General features: G+C 42.7%; 1 protein-coding gene across 1 annotated transcript in view; it reads right to left on the bottom strand.

Moving 5' to 3' along the window:
• Positions 1 to 13,004, bottom strand: part of LOC136848545 (RNA cytidine acetyltransferase-like) — a 427,260-nt gene that overhangs the window by 174,645 nt on the left and 239,611 nt on the right. Inside the window, exon 9 of the mRNA XM_067120821.1 lies at positions 3,484 to 3,593. Within this exon, the coding sequence (XP_066976922.1) occupies positions 3,484 to 3,593 (110 nt within the window). The remainder of the gene's footprint in view (positions 1 to 3,483; positions 3,594 to 13,004) is intronic.

Raw genomic sequence — 13,004 nt, 5'->3', positions numbered from 1 at the left:
GTAAATTTTCTTCTAATAACGGTAATGTTTTCTTTATTTTACTAAACTTTCTATTCAAATTATCCAATCGTCTTCCAGTTTGGTGTTTTATTTTTATTAATTCTGTTAGTTTTTCAGACTACCATGGGACTTTGTGTTTTGTTGGATGAGATTTTGATTTTGGTATTGCTTTATCAGCAGCATTTTTAATGAAATCAACAAAAACCCATTTTTCATTATGATTTTGTAACCCTTGACTTACGGCTGGGGATCCATTCCAGCGCCATGCCATGAGTTGATTTCCGCCATAAGTCGAAATTTTCTCCGTTATCAGTGCTTTAACAGCGCTTACATAACTTAGTTATGGCGCCGTAACTTGATGCTGCATCAAGTTACAGCGTTGTAAACACCGATGCAACATCAAGTTGCAGTGATGTAAAACGCTGTTAACTGTACTGAAAAAGTGCCAAAGACTGAATTGTTGTAAGTCGGCGGCACTGTAAGTCAAGGGCGTACTAATGTATTAAGTGTGCAATGCACAAGAAACCTTTTAGGACGTACTAATATATTAAGTGTGCAATGCACAAGAAACCTTTTTCATGGGCACTCAAATTAGTGGTTTCTTTTTTTCTATTTTATAAAATTTTTAATGTTTGTTAAACCATCTTTTGTTAAGTTTTTGTTATTATTGTATAATTCAATGAAATAATTGTTACATCCACAATTGTTTATCATGTATAGTTCTTGTTTCATTTGTTCTTGTATCGATTACTGGAGATGGAGTAATCCCTTCTCCCTTGACATAATCATTGTAATCTATGGTATGGATCTCTTCTACTGTACCTCTTTGGTGTTTTTAAGATCTGCTTCCATAGATTTTACTATTATTTTACGAGAAAAAGTATAATCTCAGCTTGTTTCTGTTTTTGTTCTTTCTTCATATACTCTGTCTTTGGTTTAACCGATGTTTCTCTAATAATAGTTGGTTTCTTTGTTTTGGGTGGTGTTCTCTCCAAAGGCCTCTTTTTATCTTTATTTTCTAGTCCATCACAACTTTCCTCTCCTACTCCTGTGGTGGTATCTTTCTGAGCTATTTGCATTAATATTTCAAATGAATTTGATAAAATATTATCCATATCATTTGCACCTGTTTCTTGATTCTTTACAATCTCAGTTTTTTTTTGGAATGTATTTATTTCTCCTTGAGATTTATTTGTGTTCCGTTACAACTGTCAGTATGCGTTTTTCTTTCATTATTGGTTCTTATTATTGAAGAATATGTATGTTTCTTAGATGGATCTTGAATTCCTCTCACTTTCAATTCTAATTTAGCTTCTTTTATAGACATCCCAGTTCTTTCTTGTAATATTTTTAACTCTATTGTATATATAGTAAATACATTCTATGGACCTTGCATGATGGTCTGGCCCACAGTTTATACACTTTGGTTCACTGCACTGCCGTTGTGTGGCATGTTTCTCAGATGCACAATACACGCACACAGGTTCAATACCGCACACAGGTTCACTTCTACAATATTTCTTTGCTTGCCCATATTTACTACAACTTTAACACTGTACTGGCTTTGGGACATATGGTCTTGTTTCTCTGTTTTGGCCTATTATTTTATTTTTTGAGGTAGATTTTGACCTTCAAATTTTATTTTTGCAATTTTTAACATTTGCTTATTTCTTTGCTTACTCGGGATATTATAACCTAACAATCTTGGACTCTGGGATACCTTTTTTTTAAGAGTCCAGAATGCTATTCATAGTGTAATGTTTTTTAATTTTTACATTTATATCATCTATTGTTGTTATAGACATATAGTCCTCAGACTGACTCTTTGTTGTGGCTTCTATAAGCCACATCTTTTATCTGTCTAAATGACATTTCTGTCGCTGAATGTCTGTTTAATTTTACGTTCTGTTTCTAAGGGTAGAAACCTTGACCAACTTCCACTTCCAAGGAGAGAGTCAAAGTGAGTCAGGGGTGGGTCAAGACAATATTTAATTTTTTTAGGTTTGCTCTGTACTGGAGCATAGAGTTCCAGTGTAATTACACTAGAATGTTTCTCGGATTTTCCTAAGAAAAGGCTGTCAAAGGAGGAGGTTCCTGCAGCCGTCAACTGTGCCAAGACAGTGCTATCAAAGGGCCCAGGGCTCGAATCTTTATTTCTACTTGTCATAAAGATTTGAGGGGAAAAAAAGAAAAATTAAACCTGAAAACTTTAAAAAGATATCATTAGCCTTTCATGACGTTTATTCTTCCACCAACGGCACAAGTGAGAGCCGACTCCCAAATGTCTGCGTCCCAACCCTACCCAACCCCACAGGGGATGGCACAACATGATTAGAGTGGCCCAAGTGCAAGCCATACCCACTTGCTAGAACTGAGAATATTACAAGAATACAATCATCCCCATCCTAATCATATTATGGGCAAACTGGCTGGAATGCCTGAGAGTCCTATCCCCAGAACCAGAGCCCCCTGGAATCCATGGTCCAGCCCTAAAGAATAGTTCCATCTTTGAGCTTTCAATCTGATATCTCTCAGGTCCGAGCATTATCAGGCAGTTGATGGTCCTACCACAGTTCCCACTATTTAGCTCCAGATATAAACCCAGTCCCAGCTATGATATCTTTTCCTATTTATCAGGTCCAATAAATTTGAGCAAAGGTGGAAAGTTCCACAAAAATTAATCCAAAGATGTATATAATGATACATGGGACTCTTGGACTCAAACCTGGGAACAAATTCTTGGGGTTCAAGAGCCCCTTCACCATGTCAACATGGTCCCAAGTCGAGGGGTCTGTCTACCTAAGAATCTCCACACAGAGATGGTACAATACATGAGATTTTGTGCTCCTTGTGCTTGAACTATACCACCAAAGAGGCATTGTCTAACATGATTCATATTCAAGCATAATTCCTGCTACATCTCAGAGTACTGACTAGACATGACAAGATCTAGCAAACTTTGTTTGAAGCATCTATAAACATCTGTCAACATCAGCTCTGAAGCAGGGAAGCAAAAGGATTTCCTGCCAGCAGATTCCATAGGTCTTGTTAAAATGTCCTGTATAACAAAACACAAAGATCTCCCCACCCTGCTTATGGAACCTGTCTGAGTTTTTTCCGTAACCCTGCAAGAGAGGTGGGAAGACAACAGAAACCCTGCAAAATGAGGTTTGAATCTCAAGCTTCTGACAATAGGGGATCATACCCAAAACTCTTCAAAGAGACTAGGTCTAACTTGCTGTGTTGACAAGGAACCAAGGAAACTGCCCAGGTTGAGAAGTTCCAAAAGATCCTATGGCATTCTTAAGTTGCAGTTGTCATCACAGCCAGTCTTCTAGGAATCTGTGCAACCCAATCCCTTTTCTGTACAACTATACAACAAAAGGGTGAGCCCTAAGAAAGCCCTAAGGACCTAGGAGAAGGTTTGTCTTCTAATATTTTGTTACTGAATAAATAGAAATTATTCCCGAAATAATAACTTACTTGCAGAAATATCAGTGCCAGCAGTTACAGTTGAATCAGCTGATCCAGAAGCTTGTTGACGAAGCTGATTAAGAAGTTTCAAGGAAAGAGAGCGCCCAGTACCTTCATATCTGAAATAAATAAATGTGATTAAAGATATGGCAAAAATATATATAAATCTTAGTTCCACAATCTAAGAAAAGGCTTATTCAAGTGATTTTAGTATATGCTACCTCTGTTTGGTTAACTATAAGGGTCTTATACATGAAAATTGTAAATCAGGAGTTGGAAGGAATGTTTTTGATCTCATTTATAGTTTCTTAAGTAATGAGTAAAAAACAATTATTGGCAGTATTTCAGCAAGCCTAGACCTACATTTCCTGGTAGTCCACATGGTGATGTTTGAGGATATTTATTACCTCAACCAGGTAAGTTGGAAGAGACTATGTTTTTAGCTTGTTTGTTCCAAGTTGTCAATGAATGCAGCCAATTTACTCAATGGAACCTTCACTGAGTTGGAATGCACATTCAAGAAACTACAGGTTTGTTCCAACAATCTCTTGGCGGTCAATGGAACTTTGGATATTGCTCTATGAGGATTGCAATGATTAGGTGCCATTGAAACTGCAGTGAATAAAACAACATCCTACATAAGGTTGTTAATAAAAGCAGCTCAACATCACTTCTTGATCCTTTGTTTCTTCAGTGAGTACAAGACTTCCTTCCCCTTCTGCTGTTTGGAGAACATTAATAAAATGGCATGAAGCAAACTTATTCTAAATTCTCCACCAGTTTTGAAATTCAGTGGTCTAGAAAGTGACATAGTGGCTAACCATTTTGAAAGTGACCCAGAAATCAGAAGATTCTCCATAAAGCTAAAACCTATATAGAAAAACCAAAGACAATCAACTTTAATACAAATAGTAAAGAATCTTCAACTCTTCATTTTATAGAGAAAATTTGAACCTTTTCTTATCAATGTGAAGTGATACAGCCCAAGGCCCTGATGAAATTCCATATGTAAGAATGAATTGTGCACACATGAACACAGCATTTTATGTTACATAGCATCAATGTTATGTAAAACCAAAGGTACGAAACAGTTTGGGACGTTGCTATTTGCATTTTTAAAAATTGGGAAAGAAAATTTTAACTGCAAACTACCACCCAATTACAATGACACTTTGTCTTGTACGCGAGATCATGAAAAACAGAGGGTCAATGCAAGGCTGGTAATGACTAGAAAAATCAGGTATCCTATCACCTGCATAGAAATGTTTTTGGGAGAACAGCTCTACAAAAGACATGCCATTTCATCTGGAGTCATCTGCATTCAAGCAGTACATAAGACAGAATTCTCGTAATTGAAAAGACATATGACTTCTTGGAAGCACAGAATTCTTAAAACATGCCTACAACTCTGGAATAGGAGGCAATTTGTCATTATTTATTCAGAAATTTTTAGCAGGTCGTTCTTTCAGAGTAGATAAGGCATTACTCTACTACCAGTCTTTCCACTCCCATTCCCCAAGACATTCCCCACTCAACTTTTGTTGATTATCTTCAATTTCACTTGCATGGTCACGAATGTCCAAAGTTGAAAGAAAGCTCCACCTCACAACATATCAAAATACCAGAGAGGCAGATCTGAATAGCTTCAAGTTTTCATTTTTTCATGGACAACATCAAAATCAAAACATTTACATTCAACATTAAGGAATTCCCTGTATGGAAGAAACTGGCTTCCTGGGTTTAATTTCTGACCATAGGTTGACATGGATCACTCATCTTAAGATGCTGGAAACAAAACATCTGGAAGCTTTATTATTTCTAAAGCTTTAGCACAAACTACTGAGACTGTAAAAAAAATCCTTATTTTTCTAAGATGACTTATGAGTATAAAGTATAGTCTTCAACAACACATAGTTTTTAAAAAAAACTTTAAATCCTGTGCACCATATTGTCATTATTTTGACATTTGGCATACTCAAATCTTTGCCTATGCTGAGTCCAATAGCTGACCTATGTTGCCAGTCCTCAATTACCTGATACTGTATAGGTTACATAAGGCTTCAGACTCACTTCCTTTTGAGTATGAAAACAGAATTTTTTTTTGACACAATGATGGTCACTCTTAATCCCCAGAGCCATGCAGGCATCAGAATGCGAAAGTTGTTGAATAATCTGACTCATGGTAGGGATAAGGTGCTGCCTTTTAAGATATCAGTAACCTCTCTCTGTAACCCTTCAGATGGCTTTACCAGTACTTTATTGGTGCAAAAAAAGCACAGTAGAAGAGTTTGTTCTATTTCTATGGATCCCATGCTTGCACTGCACCTGGAGAGAATAGTAACACTTTTAACTTTATGGGTGAACCTCCTTTTGCATCTTCAACTATTTACACCACTTTTAGCAATGCATAGATGCTTCTAATTCAACCCATCTATTTTTGAGCAGCTTTATATCATTGTATGCAGAGCACTAAAATCCAGATTTGCTGTGTTTCAGGTGTACCTGGATATAAAGACATAGTTGTTGAATTACTTCATTATAGATATCTAGATAATGAAAGAGGAAGAGAGTAAAAAATAATCTGTGGAGGCACATGGAAAACTTTAAAAACCATAAAAGGGAAGATGGGGAAGAGGTTGTTTGGAGACGACAGAATCTTTAAGTTATTCCATCCAAGTTTAATCACACCAAAATAAGCAAAGCTCCTCACTGTAATGGTCTGTCAATCTCTCAAGGTTAAGAACAACCCACAGGAGTTTCAATATCTTCAAGCTGCAGGGAGAGGCATGTAAACATGGAATGGTGAGACTTCTTGTCAAGCTTCAAAAGACTTTATGACAAGTTTCAAAAGATCTCTTAGTGAGACAGCACTAGAACTCAACAGATCAAAATAAAATGAGAGAAATTCCAAATGTTCTATCTCATCAGGAAGCAAAACAGTGTGCCCCAAAGGTAGATACTGTACAACTCTCTGTTGACTCCACAATAGGTACAATTGTTGAACCCATGAGTTTCTGACTTGTGGACACCTGCCAATTGTTATATTTCCTTTGTCCCACAGACTGTTAAGCCTTAGTCAATTAAATCCCTTGAAGCCTTGAAGATCTTAGATACCGATTCTTCTATGAAGAAGGGATCTTCTACAGGATGCCTGTTGTATGTTAGCCCTTAAGGGACGGCATAATTTATCAATGTGCAGCACCCCAGACCAGGGAAACTTTGAGGTTGGCAAAATAACAAAAAAATCACATCAATGGAAGGAGAATGACATGTACATTCACACTGTATAAATAAAAAAATTCTAAAAAATTTTCCCTACCTTCCACGAGAAGTTGAAAATGACTATTTACAACCCCTTGTGGGGCCTCATTTACAAGACAATCATAAATTTTACCAACTTATATATGTTTTTTTCTAATAAATAAGTTTTTTGGATTTTGTAAAATTATTATTACTGCTCCCACAATATCAAAACAGATAAGAAATAAAAGCAGAAACAAATTTTTGGCATATTTGTTGTAAAATATTCATGTACATTTACGAGAAGGAAGATTCAGTAACTTTTTTTTACTTTTACATGCTTTTTCTAATATTTCTTTGCAATTTTCTTTGTAAAATTACATTAACAACTGACATACTATCGTATAAGACAAAAACAAAAAACAGCAGCAACCCCTTTGTATATTTACAAGCAAATTTACAAAAAGACTCATGTGAGTCACAAGCATTACTGTTACTGGCCTAACTCTCACGTCTGTATAAAAGTTGCCATTAGTGAATTTATAGCATATAGAAGTATTGGCACCTTTGTTTTGAATCATTATTACCACAACAGTGGTGCGTAATTCTGCTTCACACTGAAGCTCAATCCGTCCACTAAGGGTTAAGCTTATAGCAGAAGCTGGTATTCTTAACTATTTCCTTTCTTAAATTGTAATCTAATTTTTCTGAATTGTTCCATTTCCTAAAATTTTATTTAGCTTTTTTTGTAATTAATACTACAATACAGTAGTGACCAGGACAACCTCGGTTTGGTGGTCACCACTCGCTCTGAGGGGGAAGCTTCTTCCTCGGGGTGGGAGGAGTCTACCTCCCCTAACCCGACTGTTTCTATTTCATGTCAAGTGGATGAACTCCAAGAGACTTGGCTCTCCCTGGGTCTCTTGGGTGTTCCTTCTATGCAGGGCTTGCTCGTGCACCTGAGGCCTCCTCACGCACCCAAGATTCCTGCAGTAACCCACACCTCAGTCACTGCTACCACCACGACCGTGATGATGATATTGTTTGTTGAGACCACCTCCTCAGTCACCACTCATGCTCCAACCTTGACGATCCCGGCTATTGTGGACCATACTGCGCCTCATGCTCCTGCCCCAGGTTGTGCGGTAACCCTCCTGCCTGCTGTTCCTGCCACTCCCTCCTGTATGGGGGACTGCTTGCTGAACACGATCCTGAAGATGTTGAAGAAGAAGAAATCACCGAGGAGGTGTTATAAGGTGTCATTGTTGTCTTCTTCGTCTTCGTATTCTGCTGCCTCCTCCCTTCTTCTTCTGACACTTGCCAGCCAAAGGAGAAAAAGGTTGCTTCTCCCCTAACTCTTGTTGGTTCACCCCAGTCTTCGAACTAGGGGGCTGCATCACATATCTCACCGAGGTCTCACTATTCAGGAGCCTCGATGCACAAGTCTCCAAGACCCGCCCATTTTGAACCAGTTCTGGAAAGTCTTCTTCAGAGACTGGTGCTGTGCCTGCCCTCTTCCTGTGTTTCTTTGGACACTCAGGTAGGGGAGGCTCCAGATGATCATCCTGGATGTGATTCGGGAGTTTCAAGTGCTCAACAGGATCGAGTCACTCCGAGTACTTGGGTTTTGTCAAAATCTCGAGTACGCCAAACCAATACTGGGGAATCTGCTCCCCGGTCTGGTTCAGACACATGGCGAGAGAAAGTATTGAAGCATGCAGGTGCTTCTTCACCTCTTCACCTCGTACCGGTATTTCTTCAAGTACTTGGCCAGGTTTCCGACCATGTGCTTCACACTCAAGGATCCGAACACCCAGAGACGCAACAAGGAGGTCCCCTCCTCAGTCTTCTTCTTGCCAGGAGGCTCTGGCCTCAAAGAAGACTGTAGCACATCGTGAGGATGGCTCAAGTTCATGCCCGGGATTATGCGACCACTCTCCTCTGGCCAGCCCTCATTCACGTTCGCATGATCATCTCCGCTCGTGTGACGAGAGCCTTGGGGTATGTTTGTGTGAACCTCTGCTCTCTCCTCTGGACAGTGCCTCGCCTCGCGAGCATATCCTAGAGGTACAGCCATCGCCACCACGGGTTGGCGATCACCCTCAGCCTTGCTCTCCTGCTGGTACTTCCGGTAGGACAGGAAGGAGTGCTCGATCACCCTCACCTGTCTCCTCAACCTCCTGGGGTTACACTGGGACGCGAGAGTCAGACAGGAAGGGCTCCAATGGGAATGCTTCTTCCCAATGTAGTCCTACCACGAAATTCTACAGTCCGGGTTCGGTTCTCAGATCGACTCAGATGTATGCTAAAAAGGTCGAGGGAGAATCAAAGGTGTCTGCTGAGTTCTCCCTCCTGTGGGGAGAGTGGATCAGGAGGACCATGCCCTGAAAAGACTCGAGGGTCCTCTTCCCAAGGAATCAGACACCCCCCAGATGCAAATGACCTTTGTGTAGATCATTGCACTGATTTGTCAGCACAACGATCTCGTTGAAAGGGCCATGGCCACTCCTGTGAATTGTCTGTCACTCCTTGAATCTTTCTGGGGTCCTAAGAAGGAACCCAAGGCTTTCCAAAGTAGTACTCGAGCAAGTGAATTCTCTGGTCTCTGGGCAAGAGAATTCGCTTCGCTTGAATCGTTAGGAAAAGCTGCATTCCCCCTCCTCTGCCTCAACAGAAGTTTTTACATGCACTCAGAGAGGTCACTGCCAACTAGGCAAGTTGACCCGGACGTGGTTCGTCTAAGCCCAGGTCTTTCGCTGCAGCAGCTTACTGCAGAAGGGGTCTCTATCTCGCAGCAAGAGGTATAGAGGGATGAGTGAGTTTTTTAATTAGCATTTCCCAACGTTCTGAGAGAGAGAGAGAGAGAGAGAGAGAGAGAGAGAGAGAGAGAGAGAGAGAGAGAGAGAGAGAGCGAGTGTAATTGTTGTTAGTGAGTGCTCGGTTGCTGGAAGATGGAGTAAGGCGTCCACGGTCGCCAACACAGCACACAAAACCAAACAAACAAAACAAGGAAACATTAAAAAAAAAGAAGATAGAACTATATACACAACAAGAACAGCACACTAACAAGAAAAACCAACAACTCTCAAAAAGCACACAAAAAACTGTCCAAGACCAAACGACTGACCGGCACTAGCTCTGACTCAAGACTCACTCAAAAACCGAAAAATCCTTCACATATTCCACAGACAGACAGCGCCGTAAACAAACTAACGACCTCATCCCTCTTCCAACAACCAAGCACTCACTAACGACAATTACACTCGCCGCCGCCGCTCTCTCTCTCTCTCTCTCTCTCTCTCTCTCTCTCTCTCTCTCTCTCTCTCTCTCACACAGAACGTTGGGAAATGCTAATTAAAAAACTCACTCATCCCTCTATAATTCTCCCCCCTTTTAGCATTTCCCAACCAACACTTTTCACACTGCATTTAAATTGCCTTACGCAACACCCACGGATGCTCACTAGCAGCGAATCTGGAGGCTGCCTCCATGACAGCACTTCAGGCAGTCTCCTGGTTGGATCTGTGGTTGTTCATAGTTTTCAAGGTAGCTGCCTCCTCAGGTTTGATCACCCCTGGAGAGGACTCCATCTTCGGGAGACTGTGCCAGTCTGGAGGTAGGGCTATCTCCTACCTGGACCACCAGACAGCAAACCTTTGGGCTAACCTGGTGTTGAAGAGGAGGGATGCCGTCCTGCAATCAGATCTGACCCCAAGGAATGGACCATTGCTGGGTTCTGCCTCTCTCTTCCCCAGAGATCTGGTAGAAGCTACAGTGGATAAGGGATGTGTTGAGGATAATGACCACCTTGTCCACCAGGCAGTGGCAAAGACCTCCGGGTCTTTGTGTGTCACTGCAGCTCAACACCTGGGTCAGGCTAGAACTTCCTTGGCCCCTAAGAAGTCCCAGGCTTCGAAGGGGACCCAAGGAAACGCCCAGCCTCCTTCCTCCTCTGCCAAGAAGGGGGTGCAGCCATGCCTCTTTCAACCCCATTCCAGTCTGGAAAAGGGGACAAAGGAAAGAAGAAGGGAGGACGCTAGGGGTGACGTTCCCTCCAGTTGTTGGCATTGGTGGGGTTGTGCCTGTCGAGTCATTGGGCAACATGGCAACGATATGGAGCTGAGACCTGGGTAGTGGATGTCCTTCGGGAGGGCTATCTACTTCCCTTCAAGTCTCAACCACCCCTCACCAACAACCCGGTCCATCTCCTGACTCAAGTTCCTGGCTCACCGAAGGATCTCACCCTTCAGGAGGAGGTGCAGGTGATGCTGAAGAAAGGCACTGTAGAACTTGTGACAGGTCAGTCCCCGGACTTTTACAGCCATATCTATCTCGCAGAGAAAGCTTTGGGGGGGTTGGAGGTCAGTCATAGATCTCTCTCCCTTGAACTGATTCGTTCGCCAGACTTGGTTCACGATGGAAACGACATGCTCCATGCTCACTTCCATCAGGGATAACAACTTCATAATGCTGTCAGTGGACTTGAAGGATGCATACTTTCAAATACCCAACCACCCGTCCTTTCACGAGTACCTACACTTTATCCTCAGGGAAACAGTACTCCAGTTCAGGGTACTCTGCTTCAGGCTCTCGACGGCTCCCCAGGTGTTCACGCGAGTGTTCACCCGTCTCAGCTCAGGCCCATTTGCACAGGATACGTCTGTTGAGGTATCTCAACGATTGGCTTGTCCTGGTGAGCTCCCGTACGCGGTTTCTTCATACCCAAGCAGAGGATAAAGTACCTGGGCATGCTGATAGATATGGCAGCAGCAAGAGTTTTCCCCTTAGACTCGCGTATCAGCAGGTTCAGGGAGGCACCGCAGTTGTTCCTGTCCCAGGGGGAGCAACCAGCTTGGCAGTGGCAAGTCATCCTTGGTCACCTGTCGTCCTTGGAGAAGCTGGTCCCTCATGGGCAGCTTCACCTTTGTTCTCTCCAGTGGAGAACAAAAGAGTTCTGGTCTCAGGCTCAAGATTCCCAGTCCTTTCCCACTCCTCTCTTAGAGGAAGTAAGGCAGGACCTAGACTGGTGGAAGGATGACAGGGACCTTGTAATAGGAGTGTCCCTGCATACTACCCCTTCCGACATGCTTGTTCTCAGACACATTGAGCAATGGATGGGGTGCATACCTGAAAGAGTTACTGGGTATTCAAGTGTGTGGGACCAAAATGACAAACACCTCTTCACATCAATATCCTGGAACGCAAGGCGGCCTTCCTGGCTCTCCAAGATTTTTGGGATCGAGTGATGGGACACTCAGTGGTGTTGATGAGCAACAACACCATAGTAGTAGCATGTGTCAACAAGCAAGGGGTCCAGTATCCCTTCTGCTTCATCAGTTGACAATGCAGGCTGACTAATGGGCAGTAGCTCACTCGGTAGAGCTGTCAGCCAGATACATTCCAGGCAAGAGGAACATAGTGGCAGACAAGCTCAGTTGCCAGGATCAAGTGATAGGGACGGAGTGGTCCCTTGACACAGACATTACTGAAAGGCTGAGTTGTGGGGGCCTCCTTCCATCGATCTTTTTGCCACCCAGGACAACAGAAAGTTTCAGGTATTCTGCTCCATCGTACCAGACACTTTTCAACACCCAATGGGATAACCACAACACTTACGCCTGTTGATCACCCTGAATCTCGAATGACCCTGGTGGCTCCCAAGCGGCCTCATGCTGTTTGGTATCCAAACCTACTAGCTCTGCCCTCCGAGGCACCAAGAGAGAGTCCCCTCGGGCACAACCTCCTGTGTCAACCGCACTTGGAACGGTCCCCTCAGGCAGTGCAGTCTGTGTCTTCACAGGTGGAGACTATCCAGCATCTCTTGTGAGCGAGAGGCTTTTCTCACCGGACAGCAACAGAGATGGCTGGGTATCTCAGACAATCCTCTGCAGCAGTATACTGTACCAGGGAAAGGGGGCTGTCCTCTGCAGTTGGTGTTGTAGATGGGGTCTCTCTCCAGTCAGAGCCATTATTCAGCAGGTAGCAGACTTCCTTGTCTTTCTTCACTGAGAGAAGCTTCTCTCCATCTCAGCCGTGTAAGGCCATAGGGCTGCCCTGGTCCTAGTCCTACACCTAAGAGGAGTAGATATCTCCTCCTCGCTGGAGATTTCTCTGCTGGTGAGAAGCTTCGAGAGGTCTTGCCCTCCCAGGGAACTCAGGCCCCAAGTGGGACATGACTCATTTTGAGGAGCCTGATTCATGCACCGTACGAGCCCATACAAGATTCGTCAGACAAGGATCTGACCCTCAAGACCATCTTCTTGGTTGCCCTGGCATCAGCAAAGAGAGTA

The sequence above is a fragment of the Macrobrachium rosenbergii genome, chromosome 19 (genome assembly GCF_040412425.1).
Source record: "Macrobrachium rosenbergii isolate ZJJX-2024 chromosome 19, ASM4041242v1, whole genome shotgun sequence".
NCBI classification, from domain to species: Eukaryota; Metazoa; Arthropoda; class Malacostraca; order Decapoda; family Palaemonidae; genus Macrobrachium; species Macrobrachium rosenbergii.
The sequence above is the reverse complement of the archived record's forward strand: the minus strand, read 5'-3'. Positions and strand labels throughout refer to the sequence as shown.